Source organism: Fusarium keratoplasticum, chromosome 3, assembly GCF_025433545.1.
Source record: "Fusarium keratoplasticum isolate Fu6.1 chromosome 3, whole genome shotgun sequence".
Lineage (NCBI taxonomy): Eukaryota > Fungi > Ascomycota > Sordariomycetes > Hypocreales > Nectriaceae > Fusarium > Fusarium keratoplasticum.
In genome coordinates, this window is record NC_070531.1 from 5,074,828 (window position 1) to 5,092,082 (window position 17,255).

Genomic DNA, 17,255 nt, shown 5'->3' on the forward strand with positions numbered 1-17,255 from the left:
CCCGTTCATGACTCGCCTTGGCCGCCTATCAGACAAGCCCCAATCCAACCTTGAGGGGTTGGATGTCACCCCATTCGCTCACGCCGTTCACAGCCTCCGCGATGCGGGGAAATGGCGGGTGGTATAAGGCTCACGCTTATTGGGTCGGTGTTCTACGGCGAGGTGTCGGGGCACAAGCCGAGCCTGTCTTTAGAACACCTCCAGAACATACCGCCTTCACCCTTGACCATATCATGACTAGGGTCTCTGGCAGCGTGTCTCATGCTGACGCTTTGATTAGAGAGACCGGGGGTCATTGTCCGACGTGCGGGCACTCTGCAGAAAATAAGCTCAGTTGTATTGTGGAGGATTGTTTCACTGCAGGTTGGAGTAGAGCATCAACGTGGTGTCCCGCAGTTGAGCATCTAGACCTTCTGCTTCTGGCTAGATGTTCCGTCCATTCCGGGGCTCGGGCAGTTTCCATCTACCACAGACCTCGCAACCCCAACATTCCCCAGAATCCCCGGATTCTAGATGACCCCGGGATCCGACAGTTTCAGATGAGATTCTTTTAAGATGGAGTATAAAAGGATCCTAGTATCCTAGATGAACTTTGAACTTTGGCTCACCATCTCTCGCACACCTCTCTTCTGAAGCCTTACAGTTTATCACATCCATAAGCTACCTCCACAAGGGATCTTGTGAGAAACCCCTCACAATGACTAAAGGAACCGACTCCAACATCGAGCTTGGTGGGTTTGGAGACGAGAAGCCCACTGGCGTTCACCATGAGCGCATCCAATTGCTCGCCAACTTGCCTGACCCTGATGCTGGCAAAAGCGACGAGGAACGCGCTGAGATTGTACAGATTCCCTCTCCTCTTAGATATTATCTCTTGTTTAGGCTAACCTCGATGTGTAGGACCGAAAGCTCATGTGGAAGGTCGACCTTTGGCTTATCCCCTGGTTGTCCCTCCTCTACCTTCTCTCATTCCTCGATCGAACCAATATCGGCAACGCTCGTCTCGCTGGCATGGAACCTGATCTTAACATGTCAGGAACCGACTACAACTTGTCTTTGACCATCTTCTTCATTAGCTATGCTGTCTTCGAGCCCCTTACGAACGCGCTTCTGAAGCGACTTACACCTCGAATCTTCTTTACCATCATCATTGTCGTCTGGGGCATCATCATGACGCTCATGGGTCTTGTTACCAACTTCAAGGGCCTTCTCGCTGCACGTTGGTTTCTTGGCGTTGCGGAGGCTGGTCTCTTCCCAGGTAAGGAGCACCGACCGTGACACTCAGGGTGCTGGCTGACTGACCGTTGCCCACCAGGCGTTAACTACTACCTCTCTTGCTGGTACAAGGGATCGGAAATCGGCGCCAGATCTGCCGTGTTCTTTTCCGCAGCTGCCCTTGCCGGTTCTTTCGGCGGCCTTCTCGCGGCTGCTATCGCCAAGATGGATGGTATCGGCGGTAAGCCAGGCTGGGCATGGATTTTCATCATTGAAGGTCTCGCCACGACTTTCGTCGGTTTCTTCTGCTGGTGGATGGTCTTCGATTGGCCTGAGAATGCTCGCTTTCTCTCCCCAGACGATCAAGTTCGGGTCCAGCGACGCATCATCGCTGATAGGCAAGGCAAGACGGCTGAAGATTTCGACAAGCGACACATCTACGAGGCTCTCAAGGACTGGAAGACATATGGATACATGGCTATCTATATGGGCTGTCTTGTTCCTCTCTACGCCTTCTCTCTCTTCCTCCCTACAATCCTTCGAGGCATGGGATACACAGGAACTCGAGCTCAGCTCCTGAGCGTTCCCCCGTACGCGGCTGCTGCGACGATGACCATTTCCATCGGCCTCCTTGCGGATAAGACTCGCTGGCGAGGATACCTCAATATGGTGACAGTTGTTGTAGGCATCGGCGGCTTCCTCATGCTCATCGCCACTTCGAATCCAAAGATCCAATATGCTGGAACTTTCCTCGGAGCCATCGGCATCTACCCCACCATCCCCAACACTCTATCTTGGCTCATCAACAACACCGAAGGATCGCTGAAGCGTGCCGTCGTCCTTGGTATGGTGGTTGGATGGGGCAACCTGAACGGCGTGGTGTCTTCCAACATCTACTTGGTTCGGGAAGCTCCTCGGTTCTGGTCCGGCCATGGCGTCGTTCTTGGATACCAGGCAGTATTCCTCCTTGGCGGGTCTGTTTTTATGCACTTTGCTCTGGCAAGACAGAACAAGATCCGAAGGGAGGGCAGGATGAACGAGAAATGGGATGCCATGACCGAGGAGCAGAGATGGGTTGCTGGTGACAAGCGCCCCGATTTTATTTACACGATTTAGTTGGAGGTAAACGGGCTTTCTGAAGACACTGCTGATAATTCTTTGTCTTGGTGCATCTATTCCAGTCTGAAAGGCCGCTCTGTACAGCACAAGTGGCTCGATTATCTTGGCGAATTCTATTCTCGCGCAAGATTTGCGAGGTTTGGAGGGCTTGGGATGTAGTCTAGGATTTCCTATCTTGGATTCTCGTAGAATAGCCATAGCTATCACATCGTGGCAAAAGAAGGGACAGCACTTTCAAGATCATGAGATAGACTACCCCATCATTCCTTTAAAAACAGTGATGAACGTCTTCATTGTCGTGTATACCTAAGCCCGAGACTCAATTCTAGCCACGATCTCTGCCAAGGCGCCGCAAGCACGGATGAGAACTCCAAGCTTTGCAGCTTCCCCGTCGCTGTTGGTGGCCTCTGTTCTTATGGTGTGCGCAGTTGGGTCGTCCACATACGTGCTCGGATTAGTATAACTTGCGGCATATCGGATACAATTGCTTGGAAACTATCACTCCTGGGTACTGCTAGGGCATTGCTTCCATTAAACAGAAACCGGCCATAATTGATCGGACCACACACCGACAGTACAAATCCATGCAGGACATCGTTTCGCAATGGGGCTGTCCTCCACTCAGCTTGAATGTGATCCTTGTGCGGGGTGCTCAGTTTCGTGTAAATAGCTCATTGGCCCCGTGCCCGCTTGTAGAAAAACAAGACTCCTTCAACCCTCTTTGTGTCTGGTTTAATTGTATACCTAGTTCTATCATAGCCGCTGACCACAAGCTCGCTTTGACTAAACTGGAGAATCGTATCCCTCCACTCCTTTCAAGCTACCCCTAGTGAATACTAGACGTCGAACTCATCAAGAATCTCCAACTAATCTTTTCTTAACCATCACCATCGCGCTAGGCCTTGTTTTCTAACAGGTTTGCAAGCAAGCATATGCGATGGGTTCGCCACTCAAGACATACGATACAGCCGAGGCCGTGGAAGCCCTGGGGGGCACGACCGAGTAAGTGCAAACAGTTCAGGCTTCCTGTTCGTGTGCTGACTTGAAGATTTGTAGTCCGGAGCTGGCGGAGGCAAGACATGAAAGACCCAGAATTATCTCGTCCCACGCTAACAGAAACAGCTGATAGCCAATGGCACTGCCAACCCGATCGCGAGCATGTCGCTGGAAAGCCTTGCCCAGATGACTCGCCTTTATCCCGTTCAATCACCTACTTCCTCCCGGACTGAGTATACAAAGAACCTCATAATGCGCGATGGTCATGTCCACGAGGTTGGAGTGTACAAACCACAAAGCTTGGCCCCGGGGCCTCTTGTCGTTCTAATCCATGGAGGAGGCTTTTGCCTTGGACATTACTCTCACATTAGTTTCTATTCTAGGGCGCTTGCTGCCCTGTACGGTGTGACCGTGGTCAATATCGCGTATCGTTTGGCCCCGGAGTTTCCCTTCCCTACTGCGCCACAAGATGTTTGGGATTCCCTTGTAGCCTTGACGAGCTCAAACATGGCCGATGAGCTGGGCCTAGACTTATCTAAAGGATTCTTCATTGGTGGGACCTCTGCTGGTGCAAGCCTCGCCGCCGTTGCGGTTCAGCAGTGGGTTTCCCAAGAACTGTCACCACCAATCCTCGGAGTTTGGCTCAATATTCCAATGATCTTCGACGCTGCCATTGTACCTGGAGAGCACAAAGCTCTCTGGTTTTCCAGGAAACAAAACGCCGACGCCATGGTCATCAACTCCAAGTCTCGGGAATATGTCTACAAGGTCTACAAGCCTGACATCCGATCGCCCGAATTTTCGCCCTTCAACTCCCCTAATCCTCATACGGGCCTTCCCCCAGTTTATATCCAAGTCTGCGGCCAGGACCCCCTACGAGACGATGGTTTAGTCTACGAAAGAGTACTAAGGGAACACGGTGTGAAAACTCGACTGGACGCGTATCCCGGCGTGCCCCATGGCGCAGCCAACCTTTTCCCGACCTTATCCAGCTCTAAAAAACATCAAGTGGATGTTCTTCAGGGTTTTGGGTGGTTGTTCGGCAAGGAGATGCGAGATGAAGAATGTCAAGCCGCAATGAAGGCGAGTTGGGAAGATTGAGGCTGATCTACAGATAATGACCACGGGTGTGGGACCGGGGAGTGTTGCTGTAGCTTCTCCCAAGGGTACTACCGATACGCCGTATCAACAGCAAGTGGGTGTAGTTACAGGTTTTCTGCAGTCTTCTTTGAAGGTGCATCGGCCGCTTACCGACATTCTTTGACTATGATGCGCTTTGCCGCATGTTGGAGTCACACAAGACATCAAAGACTCTCTGTAAGCCAATGAACGAAGGGACTTCCGTCAATCTTGGTTGTATTTTCGAGGGCATTGCCTAGGAAACTGACATCCGGGAGGGGCTAAAGGCTATCTTTTTTATTTGTAACACTCGAATCACCCTGTTCGTAAAATGGTAAATACGGCCTCTTCCTATCCATCACGTACCGAAATTTGAACCTTTCTAGCTGTCAGACCCACCATGGCACCGAAAAAGAAGGGTCGGCGAGGGAGAAGGAAGACGAGTCCGAAAGAGGGGCAAGACATCCCAGCCAAGGGGAGAGAGACTCCGAAAGAAAAACGAGATATTACAGGCAAGTCAAGCTCCATCGCCGACATCTTCCTGTGGTTGGTTGTGACTAACATCGTACAGTTTTGGCGACCGCGACCAATTTTCGAATCGTGGATCACAAGAGCCATGGCGAAAGCCCAGCTAAGAAGGGAGAGAAGAAGGAAAGAGACGAATTCGGTGACGAGGTCGAGTTCACCACGGACCTCAAAGTCCAGTGGACGAATGGTCCTTCATGGGAAGATGAACTGTCTGAAGGCTGGTTCCGCGAGAAAGACTTGCAGGGGCTGAATCAAACCATGGTCTTGCAGTACTGGGAGGACAAAGGAGGTCGGAACGCGTGCTGTGACTTTGATACCAGGATGACACACTTCTTAGCGATTCACGACGAGAGAATGGATGCAAAATCACACCGCAAGTCGTACCAGGTGCAGTTGGTTGGGTACCGCAATGACCTGACTACTGGGTAGAGGCTAGAAGGGTTTACCCACCATACCCGGAACTTGTCAAGACATAGCGTTCTCGACGGCGAGATTCGGGCGGTTAAAACAGCATCGCCGTCTTGTTATAAAAATGAACATCAACCATTATTAGGCTTGGATGAGATGGGCTAGGTCAACCAACTGGTACCCTTACGTGACCCTGATGGGGATATGCCGGGTATAGGGTGAGCCATGAGCAATAGGCCGAGAAAGCAGAAAAGAGAAGAAAAATCGCATATAATCCTTTCGTAGCGAGTTGACATATGAGTCATTGGAACAACATAAGGAGGTATTATGATAGCCAAAGCAATACTTTGGTGTTGAAAGAGGAACAAAGAGCAAATGGTGGTTAGGTTTACTATGGGAACTAGAATTGCCTTTCCAAGACAGATATTGCTCTTCAATAGGACATTCAACGCAAGAGGCATGCGAAATGCAATTTAAATGTTCATTCTGAGCAGTATATAACAAATCAAAAAACAATCAGAGCACCAAAAGAGTCATGACTGTGCTGTTGAAACACAATCGAGAAGTCAAGTAAAGTCGCACAAAAACACTCTCTGTCTGGGGGTGCTAGCCCAGCCACGGATCCTCTCACAGCTGAAAGGACAGTAAAGACATTCGACGCTGAGCTTGGAAGGATGAGTTCCCAGGCAGACATTTAATGCCAGCACTTGCCAAGGACATCATTGGGGTTTCCTCCAAAGTTGACATCCCAAGCCTGCTTGCAGGTGTTCTCCCAGGGCTGTCCATCGATGCCACGGCCGGTGCCCTTGTCAATGCACTGAATGATAGTTTGTTAGTGTCCGTAACGTAATTTACCACGTTGCTCTTCAAAACACTTACAGAGTAGCCGTCTGATTTTGGTTAGCCTTGAGGTCTGGTACATAGCAAGGGTATTGTCACTTACCAAAGTGGGTATGGATCTGGGTCGCGCCCCAGAGAGCGCAGGTAGCCTGGCTCAGGGCGACATTGTACTGTCCGCGAACGTTGCAGCCGCAGTTGTGGTGCTTGGCAGCCATGGCGCTTGGCCAAGTCAGCTTAGGAATCGTCGGGGGACATGAGATGAGATTTACCTGCCGCCAAGAGCAAGAAGAACGAGAGCAGTGACCTTCATTTTGTCGGTTGGTGGGGAGCAAAGATGTTGCCGATATGAAAGAGTGAGAAGAGATGATTGTGTAAGATTGATGAGCTGTTGAGTGCCTGTGGAAAATGAACATGAACAGAGACGAGAAGGCTGGCTTTTATACTTGCTGGACTGTGTTGAGGCGATTATTCACGCGGAGCCCTCTTCAGACAGATTCAGAGGCCGGGGAAATTTGTCATTCGACTTGTCTTGATCAGAGTTGATGCCTCAACAGTCCTACGCTGACGACAAGTTCGATCCTTGCTCCAGGTGAAACTCAAACCGACCCCAGGGTCTATCATCACTATGCCAAGAAAGGAATTTATCCTATGCTATCCGCCAAAGGTATGTTGCCAGGAATAGTCGAAACGAGAAAGCCAATTACAATTAATGAGCTGTTTCACAGAGGCCATATGTACCTATCATAGAGTAGAGAAGAGAAACGTGCCACGGTCGTAAGATTTCTCCCTCACTTCCGACCGGCAGATGTCAGTGGAAAATGAGGCTAAAGTGACAGGGAGAACTGCCGACTATCCGAAACTAAGCTTTGGCAGAAGCATTAGAGTTTGTATACGAGGCATCCGGGCGTAGCAAAACATTGGACAAGCGTACGATACCCTTGCCCACGTGGGGTGTGGGCGGCCCAGGAAGCTGGAAATGAACAAACGGTTTCCAAAAGCAGGAAAAGAAGTAGACAGGCTATCCCTGTTCGTAATATAGGGCTCACAGGGACGGGTAGACTAGCCCGGGTTTGTTACAAATGTCATCCGGCAGCCAGGGGACCGCATAACGCGTCTAACCTGTGCAGTTAAAGTTCATAGTAGACTTAATGAGCGAGATCCGCTGGTTGCGTGAATTAAGGCACCATGGAGAGAATCATTAAGTGAACAAAGACTCGTTCGAGGTCCGGATAACGCGGCAAAGATGCTCTACTAGCTCCACGTGAGCAGGTTTGTCAGTCGATATATTCCTCCAATTAAAGTCAAAACTGAGAATCAACAACAGCTCAACGCCAATACCGTCGTCTTGGTGAACAACGTGCGACGAAATCCCTCACGATCTGCCTCAAAAACACACAAAAAAAATTATTTCGTATTTTAGCTTTGCAGGCATGGAACGAGCAAGGGGATGACATTCTGGTGGACGGGCGTGAGGAAATCATCTCAGCATCATACGAACCGGGCGACGAGAGTTTTCACAAACACCAAGAAAGGGAAGGACTTGTCGAGTAGTATGCACAATGCCATGCCGAGCATCCGAGTCGAGGGCGTTGGCGAGACAGAATCACAAAACATCCCCCCAAATGTCCAAAGGTCCGTAGGTGATCGGACAAATGTGACGGGCATCCGGGATAGACTTAGAGCCGAGGATCCGCAGACCCAGGTGGAGAGCTGTGCATCTACAACCTCTTATAAAGACTTCTTCCTTACTGGAAAAGATCGAAAGCTATAAAGAGGGGCTCTGCACCGCATGGAAGTGGAAGCATCAAGCATCAGCCCTCAGCTACTCCTTACAACTCACTACAATCTTTCAATCTTACAACCAATCCTTCATCGAAGCAATGGCTCGTCTTCTCTTCCTCCTTTTCACTTTGGCCGGCATGGCCCTCGCCAAGAACGTCTCGTTCACTTCTGGCGACGCAACTGGCTGCATCAGCCTTTCCCACATCCAGGCCCTTGGCCAGACCTTCGACTGGCTCAACGCCAACAGCACCAGCGACGCTTCTCTTCCTGCTGTTCCTGAGCAGTTCATCAATGCTCCCTCCGAGTGCATCCCTGAGTCCCTCTACGATCTCTACTTTGAGCCCATTGTTGAAATGGCCAAGAAGGAGGACCTCCTCGCCAACCTTGACTCGGTCCTCGAGTTTGTTGGTGGCGAGCACTCAATCCACAAACGCGCCCGAAACTGCCCCCAGATCAAGGATGCCGCTTTGAAGAAGGCCAACTCTTTCAGCTGCGACAGTGCTCCCCACCCCAGCGCCTGCCGCTCTTGTGCCAACTTCTCGGGTATCAACTTTGTGGCCGCCTGCGTCGCTTGCGCTGCCAAGGCTAATCAGGAGAGCATCTTCTGCTGCGCTGCTGCTGCCACTACCTTTGCCACCTACTACTCTCAGGTCTGCCTGGAGAAGTAACTGAACATACGAACCGATTCCGGAACAAGGCTTATGTGGATGTGAGCCGGGATGGATATGTGGGGAATGAAGTGACGCAAGGGGTTTTTTCTTTGTTGTTGAAGAGCTTGATGGTTTTGATGGTCGTTTTCAGTCCTCTTCTTAGATTATGCTTCAACTGCATAATTGTTTACTTTCCTCTTTAAATACATGTTTCAGTTATTACTAGATGTTCTAGTTCTAGCCAGTATTTCAGTCATTACTACCTCTCTTGAATTGCCGCATATTCTGAGTCAACACTAGATTCTCCTGTCGTTCATGCATCCTTTAACATTCCCCATTGTACTATGAGTTAAGCACCCTTTGAAAGTATTTACCGTGCTATGAACGCCAAAGCGTCATTGGGCTTGCTGGGGTGACACTTGGAACCTCCCATCAGTCATACCACACGACGTTAGCCGGCCCATTTTCGAGATCCAGATGAGCAATCACTGAAGCCTTCTTCTCCTCAATCCTCCAAACTTCAAGAAAATTCTCTCCGCTGTCTGTGATTGCAAAGTAACTCTCGCTGAACGGGGCTGGCGAAACGGCATTGGCAGACCCTCCGCTGCCAGTCGTGGGTTGCAGGAATAGCTGTTCCTTGATGCCACCGGACTTTGGATCTAAGCTGAAAGCTGACACATATCCAGACGTCCCAGTCGTACGTGATCGGGTCGCGGCGAGAAGATATTTGGGGGAGTTACTGTCAACTGGGATTGAGAGGAGCACCTCATCAGCCCAATATGAAGAGGAGTTGGTGAATCCTATGCATCTAACGGTTAGTCATACATCAAGAAGATTTCTTTTGGTATAGTGTATTATCACCTGAAGGCAGCAGACTATAAGTCTCATTGTGGAATTCCAGTTTTCCCGTAGTTGTTTCTCGTTCATACGCCGCAATAGCATTTGCCTCCTCGTACACCACGTAAACCCATTTTCCGTTAGGATGTACGACCACGTGTCTAGGGTTCGAACCGGAGGCAGCAGCAAGGTACTGCACTTCACGAATGACCCCCGTCGCCTTGTCGTAGGAGTGAACCCAAACCGCATTCCCCATATCATCAGCTGAGTAGAGGAAGTCATTTTTAGGGCTCAGAGCAGTCCCATGAACACCACTCGAATCAAGATAGCTGGCATTGGCGACAGTTGCCTCAAGGGTACCAGAAGAGTCGGTGGAGATGGCCAATGTCGGGCAGCCGCTTCCGTATGGAGTGCCAAAGACCATGTATGGAGCTTTTGACAGGGCGGTGACAAAGTTCGCGTTGTTGCCTATGCCAAGGGTTAGTTTAGCTACAAGGAACGCAATACCCGATGGTATCAAGGAGGACCTTACAGGACGAAGACAAGTTGACGCTGCTTTGGTAGGCAAGGTCCAAGTCTTCCGTGAGCTTATAGCTCTGGAAAGCGCCTGTCGTAGCAACATACAAGTTTTCTTTACGCGTCTAAAGAGACCAGGGGCCAGCGATTAGCAAACACGCCCATCCATCAATGCATGCAGAAGCGATCTGTCGTACATCAATGGTTATCCACTTAGACCCAGATGCTTCGGATGAAATGTTTTTCACCAGGGTCAGGGACGAAGCTGTGTCGTCAAACTCGATCCCTGCAATCGTAGAACCGGAAAAGAAGCCGGAAAAGAGATGATGGGTCTCGGCGAAAGCAACCGAGATGGTGCCCAGAGGGATCAACACCCTTGGGAGAATCATCCTTGGACAAGTGGGGAGCGGATACGAAACAAGTACGAGGCCGAAAGCGAGGGTGATGAAGAACATAGAGATTTAGAAAGTCTTGGCAGGCCTGATTTATAGTCGTTTAACAGGAGCGAAGACAGCATTCGGCGTGTAGCTGGAGACGCGCGGCAGATTGACTTGCGTCAGCGTCGGGATGTGGGATGGAACTCGGCATCGCTAGTGTAGTTGCAATCGTCAACTGCCGCGACGATCAGTTGGTAAGTTATTTGGTCTATTGGCAATGTTACCGTGGATATTTTGAGGAACAAACGGGAAGCGCTTTCGGCAAATTCCCAATCATTGAACGAAGGATGTTCATAAGTGATCATTACAGGTTGTTTTACTCGTTTGTGATTCAAGGGCTCCCAGGCTGTTTCATAGGAGGCCCTCTAAAGATCTAAGGAGTTTTAGACAAGATCTTTCCAAGCTTGAGCCTCGGGGCGTTAGAGGGGCTTCAATCTGGCCGGGAGCCGTCTCGGTCGCCACTCCGCTCGACGTACGCCTAAGAGACATGCGAGTTTCTTCATTCCAACGACACGCTGCAATTAGTGTCTGACCGATCTAACCACAATGCCTCATCATGGACTCCATCGAGGAACTCCTCGGGCCCCCTCAATGTTCATGCTCAATAAGAAAAGTCTGGCTAGGCTACGAGTTGAGTGAATTGGTACGAGCTCGGGTGCCAGAAGTAATTTGACATGAATGATGGGTCAAACTACTGCTCACGCGACATTTGTTGGCATAATTTCCATTGTTTAGCCTCTCGTGGCTGCCGCCGTGGAAGATCAGTCATGTCTACGTTACGGGGCTTTACAACATTAACTTTTAGCAACACAGTGACGTGTTCATAACCGTCCTGTTCGTTACTGCGGATGATGTACTGTACTTTTTGACAGCAAGGCTGATTGATCTCGATAATTTTTTCGGCGGTTTTGTGACAAAAGGGATGAGGGCAGCAGCCCTTTTCCTGTGGCACTGTGGGCTACATAAGTGACCAAGCCCTCGAATGCTCTCTGATGCCAGGAGTCTGACTTGAACGAAGTCTCCCCTCCAAGATCCATACTCCACAGGCGCCCCGGACCTGTAACTATCCATAAATATGGGAAACGTCTGTAATTGCGAGTCTCATCAGTCTCAAGACGAAATTGAGCTGGCACCACGAGTTTCCCGGCCTCAGGAGGCACCCGTGCAGGTGCAGTCAGTACCGGATGCAGACGCTGCCCCAGAAGCATCCCGACATGAGAATTTTGGTGCCCCATTGCAGGCCAATACCAATCGACATATACACCACGATCTGACGACACCATCCTCCACTCAAGGGCCACGGAAACAATGTCAGTTCTATTCCAAGGGGTATTGCAAACATGAGGAGACCTGCACTTTCTTGCATGGGAGCCCGAAGGAAGCCGACGGAGAAGAAAGATCAAAAGTACTATTCATACAGCCTATGGCTCATGTCCACAACAGCTAACAGATAACTACCACAGGATAGCAAGAAGAGCTACGATTTCATACGAGAGCTTAGGGGAGCATGGGTTGAGTTCGGCCCAGGAGCGACTGCCACTCAAATCACCTTGCCCTCTGACTTTTCCGCCATCCGCATCAGCAATCTCCCAACCGGTTGTTCAATTCGGCTCATCCAAGATATGCTCTGGCGTGCGGGCTTGAACATATCTAGATGTGACATATACTTCAATAACACGACAAAAAGTACCGCAATGGTCAGAATCTGGAGTTCTTCTTTTCCAAAGGAAGCTTGGAGGAAACTGCGCGCTTGCACCCCCGGGTTTGAAGTCGTCCCGATACCCGTCCCGTTGCCAGTGGGATCCAACTTTCGTCAGGTAGACTGCAGACAGGTTCAGTTCACATGGTACCGACCGACTCGAGAAGTAAATCTCATGTTCGGTACTAGACAAGCTGCTTTGAGGCTTCATCAGGGATTTCCTGCAGGGCTCACAGTGCACGGATGGCAAGTCACAGTTCACCCTCCCGCTCCTGGAGACAACCCAGGGACTTGGGTAGTTAAGTTAACAGGCTTGCCTGAGAGTGTCAGGGACCAGGATGTCATCCAGATCATTCCAAAGCGATACCGGCCTTTTCAAATCCAAATCCAATATCTGGTCTATACCGATGATAAGGAAACCGAATCAACCTTTGTTCGGTCCATGCTGGATAAGTTTGGGCCCTTGGAGCGATGGGAGGTCTCAGAGATATCCGACGGAGGGCAAATAAATGGTCAGGCCGTTTTTTCCGAGGAGTCTCACGCCCGCAATGCAGCCGCAGCTCTCGATGGGAAGCGGTTGCCATTCTCCAAGTCAAGAAGATTGTTCACCGCGGTGGTCACCATGGTGAGATTCGACGTACTATCCCGGGTGTACAACGTTGTCCAAGACCAGATCAATGTCTACAAAAGATCTTGGGAGGACCAGAATATTGACTTCACCGCCTTTCCTGCACAGGGTTCTTATTTGACCCTCCACCTTAAAGGAAGCGATCGCGAATTGATGGCCAATGCCAAACATGAGCTCGAGCTTATCCTCGCTGGGGAGGTGATGAGACAGGGTGGGAAGAATATCTGGCACCCAAGCTTCAATAATGGCGGAGACGCCTATGAGACGCTTAAGGCGACTGAGCAGGAGTTGGGACTTGTCATCATCCGCGATGGATGGCTCTCGCAGTTTCGAGTTTTCGGGGCTGAAAGACACCAAGCAATGGCTGCAGAGACCTTGGGTCGGGTTGTCAAAGACATGGTCTCATCTCATCTCATTCGACTCGACCAGGAGAGTGAGCTTCGCTGGGCAGTGGGAGGAGGCTTCGAAGAAATACAGTCACAACTCGGCGAAGACAAGGTTGTTTTCGATGAGTCATCGAGATCTATTCTCATCCAAGGATCTGAGAATGACTTTGCTGAGGCTAAATTCATCATGGCTAATAGACAGGGTGGGCCTTCAAGGGACCCGTTGAAGCAAAAGCAATATTGCCAGATTTGTTTGTGGGAAGCCGAGGAACCAGTCATGACTTCTTGCAATCATGCCTACTGTGGTCGCTGCTTCATCGAAATGTGTGAAGCAATAGCTAAGAATGCTAGCGAGGTTTGTATCGTCTGCGAAGGAGACGCTGGGAAATGCAGAGGGGTTCTTGAACTTTCTGAAATCTGCAGTCTCCTCCCATCCAAGACATTCGACAATATCCTCGAAAAATCTTTCACTTCTTTTGTCCAGAGTCATCAACAGCAATTTCGATATTGCCCTACTCCTGACTGCGCTCAGGTTTACCGTGCTGCCCCAGAGACAGAGGAACAGCCCCCAACATTCACCTGCAACAGGTGTCTTGGTTTCATCTGCACAGCTTGTCACGCTGCACACCCTTCACTCACCTGCACCGAACACCAGGACCACACTTCCGGCGGCCTCCAAGCCCTGAACAAGCTCAAGAAAAAGTTGGGCGTTCAAGATTGCCCAAGGTGTGAAACCTCTTTGGAAAAGATTGCGGGTTGCGATCACATCACTTGCCAAGGGTGCAGGACTCATATTTGCTGGGTATGCATGGCAACGTTTGGCGACGGGGATGCTTGCTATCAGCACTTGATGACGGTGCATAAGGGTGGTGAGTATGATTAAAATGACGTTAACGAAGATGAATGATGAAGAAGATGTGATTATAGATTATTTGTTAAGGAGTCGGACGAATTGCTTCAACGTGTCATCATGAGTCTAGGTTGTGGTGTTTTTTTGGGGATTGGGCTCGAGGCGAAAACTATGTTCTCTGTGATCGCGGCTGACTGTCCTTGAAAGCGTCACGAAGTCGACGAAAGAATGGTCATCTAATAAGTTACTTAGACTCATGTTAATCTAGCGTGAGCCAACGGGTAGCAAAATCTCAAAAGATGGATCTCATGAAGTTCACTACCTAAACGTTCTGATCGAGAAATGCTGTTGACATGTATCTCGAATAGAGCAGAGGCAAAGGTAGTCTAGGCTGTGGAGATGTCGAGTACTACATGGAAGGTAATGAAAACAAGCCACTGCGGCGTTTCTGCGTCGCATTGCCCACATATGATCAAAGCGACTGTCTTCAGCTAACCCGTCAAGGCTCGGGCTTGTAGTCATCCCAATGTCGGCCTATAAACTGTCTCAGTGCAGTGTTCATCGTAGTCTGGAGGGAAACTTACACTCTTCGCAGAAAGTCTTTCTGTTGGGCGATTGGGGATACTCGTCCTGGCCAAAGGTCCTGTTAAGAGTCACAGCTCCAACAACCTCTCCGGTTTCAAGACGGATCCAAGTCTCGAGCTCGCCCTTCTTGATTCGGTCTTGACGCAGAAGCAGCTGTCGAGAGCCACGCTCCCAGTCTCCATTGCCTCCGTATCCTGTATGTTGGCCATAACAAATCTTCAAGCCCCCAGCCGAAGGTTGCACGGGATAGCCAGGCAAGCTCTTGTCGGTCCATGGATAGCACCAGGAGTTTCCATGGTGATGAGCCACGAAGACACCCATCAGGCCGCGAGTCGAACCGAGAGCATCCATGAAAGGAATGTCCTGGCCACCCCAAGTGCAACCATCGCTTCTCGTACCGTTCGCGCAAAACTTCTCACCCTGGCCCAGCTGGAACATGTCGTTGATTCCAGGGTTGCGGGTCGGGTCAATGCCTACATCCTTCTGTACAGCGTAGAAGATGTTGGGCGGGATGTGAACAAAGGCCAAAGACGGGATGGTCGTCCTGTACTTTCTCTCAATGTTTTTGCGCTCTTTGATGAACCACTTGACAACCTTCTTGTCGACCCAGTTCACACGCTGCACTTGCTTTCCTTGTTCATCCAAGTCGTTAAAGTTGAAGCCGCTGCGGCTATCAAAGAACCACAGGATGAGCTTGGGAACACAACGATGACCGCGGGTGCACTTTGAATCATAAACAGGAAGGTAATAGTTTGTAATACCAACGTCCTTGCCTGGAACCATGGAGAGAGTGCGAGATCCTCGGAATCGCTTCTCACGACGGAAGACATCCTTGACATTTCGCATGTTGTTGTTTTCGTGATTTCCGTATACCGAAGCCCAGGTCATTCCTCGGTCAACAAGAGGCTTCAGGGCTTGGTCGAGGTAACCGGTGCTGTTAGGCATGAGATTATCACGAGAGATGATATCACCATTGATGACGGCAAGATCTATGTCACGCTCATCTCGGAGAATCCTGGACACGACCTTTGAAGTAAGGCCATCTTGGGTAGGCCCGTAGGTACTGGGAGCTAGACAAGTTAGCAGGCGGCCATGAGACACGCATGAACCTACCCTCTCCGTAGTGAAGATCTTCAAAGATGGAGATCTGAAAGGTTCCATCGCGTCCAAAAGTCAAAGCTTGATTGGCACGATTGGGGACACCTGCAGAGACAATAGTCCCGAATGCAACAGCTGTAAGTGCAAACCAATGCATGATCGCTGCAAGGGCTTTTCAGGTCTAATGGCTCAGTGAATGGGTTGCCTGGACATGAAAAGTTGGGAACCTTTTCTCTTTGTCGTTGTTGTCGATGATGGCAGCACTGGTCTTTTAAGAAACAGGACATCAGCCACAGTAACAAAGAGAACGATAACCTGTTTTCTTCTCTGTACACCGTTACACATTAAATGTATTTAAGAAAAACCCCCTCTCACTGCCAAGACAATGGTTGTCCTACTCTCCAAGGAACACCAGGGCCATCCACACGTGGAGAGTCGGCTAATTTGCTAGTCGTCCGACTAAGGAAGGATCGTCACGCAACTCGCTTGAGTCGCGAATAATAGAGATAAGCGGAGGCACGTGTTGTCCAGGTTCTAGAGTCTTCTTTCAACATCATCTGTTTAAATGCCTCCTCGGTGTAGAAAACGTCCAGTTATCCCCAACACCGGTATAGCTTCACAATCCTACTTGTCTTGGCATTCAGTTTAGCAGCACGTTTTTTTAAGGCCAAATTATTCTCAATCATATGACGTATCGCAACTGTCATTAAGTAGATAAAACATTCTAATTCCATCCAGTTGCCATGCAATACATCACCCTAACACCCAAGTAACCGTCCAAATTTCGGATCAGAACATCCATACTTGATCCATCAGCCTAGGTAGATTAGCTGCTTTGGCGGCTACGATTGAAAGTCACCCAAACTCCAGGTATAACCCAAATAGCACAGAGCATTTAACAGCCGCATCCGCAAGCCTTGCAGTCGCCCACAGAACATCGTGCGCCCTTCTCCATGTTTCGATAACAGTCATCATCCTCCTTGCACTTTGACCACTCTCCGGTTCCGTGGTTCATGGCCTCCCAGCACCACTCTCCCCTGAGAAGACTGCCGCAGTTGATCCAGCAGTATCCCTTCTTGGAGCAACCCCATCTCTTTCCGTGCTCCCCGGGTGGTGAGCACGCTCTTTCTTCGAGGATGTTGGTCTCTCGCTTGTTGGGGCTGACGATTCTTTCCGGGTGCTCCTTGCACCTTCGGAGCTGAGTACGGTCGACGTAGTCGGGGAGCTCTACGGTGCTCCAGTCCATGACGCCGAGGGCTCCGCATTCGTTCTCGGCACTTGTGGGCATGGAGAAGACGCATGCAGCGTGGTAGGCGAAAAGAGCAAAGGTTGTGAACTTCATTGTGAGAGGAAGATAATAGTGGGTTGAAGAGGTGGTTTGTGATTTTGAGTTGACAGGTTGATGTTTGGTGAGTTGTGATTGTTGTGTTGATGATTTGATGAGTTGAGCTCAAGGAGAGGTTGCCGAGTGTTCTTATACTTCGTCAGCTTGTATGCTCAGCTCACATCACGTCATTGAACATTAAACAGCTATATGCTCAAGATTATCACCTCTTTGTCAA

The 17,255-nt window shown here is 49.9% G+C and overlaps 8 protein-coding genes across 8 annotated transcripts; 5 read left to right on the forward strand and 3 right to left on the reverse strand.

Moving 5' to 3' along the window:
• Positions 1 to 697: 697 nt before the first annotated feature.
• NCS57_00486000 (MFS domain-containing protein) lies at positions 698 to 2,331 on the forward strand (the record flags this gene model as incomplete). The annotated part of the gene is made up of 3 exons (XM_053054807.1): positions 698 to 841; positions 901 to 1,258; positions 1,316 to 2,331. The coding sequence occupies 3 exons, from the start codon at positions 698 to 700 to the stop codon at positions 2,329 to 2,331; spliced, it is 1,518 nt and encodes a 505-aa protein (XP_052916967.1).
• Positions 2,332 to 3,492: 1,161 nt separating this feature from the next.
• Positions 3,493 to 4,431, forward strand: NCS57_00486100 (Abhydrolase-3 domain-containing protein; the record flags this gene model as incomplete). Its single annotated transcript, XM_053054808.1, has 1 exon — positions 3,493 to 4,431. One exon carries the CDS (start codon positions 3,493 to 3,495, stop codon positions 4,429 to 4,431), a length of 939 nt encoding a protein of 312 aa, XP_052916968.1.
• A 418-nt stretch (positions 4,432 to 4,849) lies between these two features.
• On the forward strand, positions 4,850 to 5,406 carry NCS57_00486200 (uncharacterized protein; the record flags this gene model as incomplete). The annotated part of the gene is made up of 3 exons (XM_053054809.1): positions 4,850 to 5,014; positions 5,062 to 5,266; positions 5,315 to 5,406. The coding sequence occupies 3 exons, from the start codon at positions 4,850 to 4,852 to the stop codon at positions 5,404 to 5,406; spliced, it is 462 nt and encodes a 153-aa protein (XP_052916969.1).
• Positions 5,407 to 8,105: 2,699 nt separating this feature from the next.
• NCS57_00486300 (uncharacterized protein) lies at positions 8,106 to 8,675 on the forward strand (the record flags this gene model as incomplete). Its single annotated transcript, XM_053054810.1, has 1 exon — positions 8,106 to 8,675. One exon carries the CDS (start codon positions 8,106 to 8,108, stop codon positions 8,673 to 8,675), a length of 570 nt encoding a protein of 189 aa, XP_052916970.1.
• A 414-nt stretch (positions 8,676 to 9,089) lies between these two features.
• NCS57_00486400 (uncharacterized protein) lies at positions 9,090 to 10,399 on the reverse strand (the record flags this gene model as incomplete). Its single annotated transcript, XM_053054811.1, has 4 exons — positions 9,090 to 9,457; positions 9,519 to 9,962; positions 10,027 to 10,135; positions 10,208 to 10,399. The coding sequence occupies 4 exons, from the start codon at positions 10,397 to 10,399 to the stop codon at positions 9,090 to 9,092; spliced, it is 1,113 nt and encodes a 370-aa protein (XP_052916971.1).
• Positions 10,400 to 12,321: 1,922 nt separating this feature from the next.
• NCS57_00486500 (uncharacterized protein) lies at positions 12,322 to 14,043 on the forward strand (the record flags this gene model as incomplete). Its single annotated transcript, XM_053054812.1, has 1 exon — positions 12,322 to 14,043. The coding sequence occupies one exon, from the start codon at positions 12,322 to 12,324 to the stop codon at positions 14,041 to 14,043; it is 1,722 nt and encodes a 573-aa protein (XP_052916972.1).
• Positions 14,044 to 14,568: 525 nt separating this feature from the next.
• Positions 14,569 to 15,850, reverse strand: NCS57_00486600 (Metallophos domain-containing protein; the record flags this gene model as incomplete). The annotated part of the gene is made up of 2 exons (XM_053054813.1): positions 14,569 to 15,665; positions 15,709 to 15,850. The coding sequence occupies 2 exons, from the start codon at positions 15,848 to 15,850 to the stop codon at positions 14,569 to 14,571; spliced, it is 1,239 nt and encodes a 412-aa protein (XP_052916973.1).
• A 738-nt stretch (positions 15,851 to 16,588) lies between these two features.
• On the reverse strand, positions 16,589 to 17,035 carry NCS57_00486700 (uncharacterized protein; the record flags this gene model as incomplete). The annotated part of the gene is made up of 1 exon (XM_053054814.1): positions 16,589 to 17,035. One exon carries the CDS (start codon positions 17,033 to 17,035, stop codon positions 16,589 to 16,591), a length of 447 nt encoding a protein of 148 aa, XP_052916974.1.
• Positions 17,036 to 17,255: the final 220 nt, after the last annotated feature.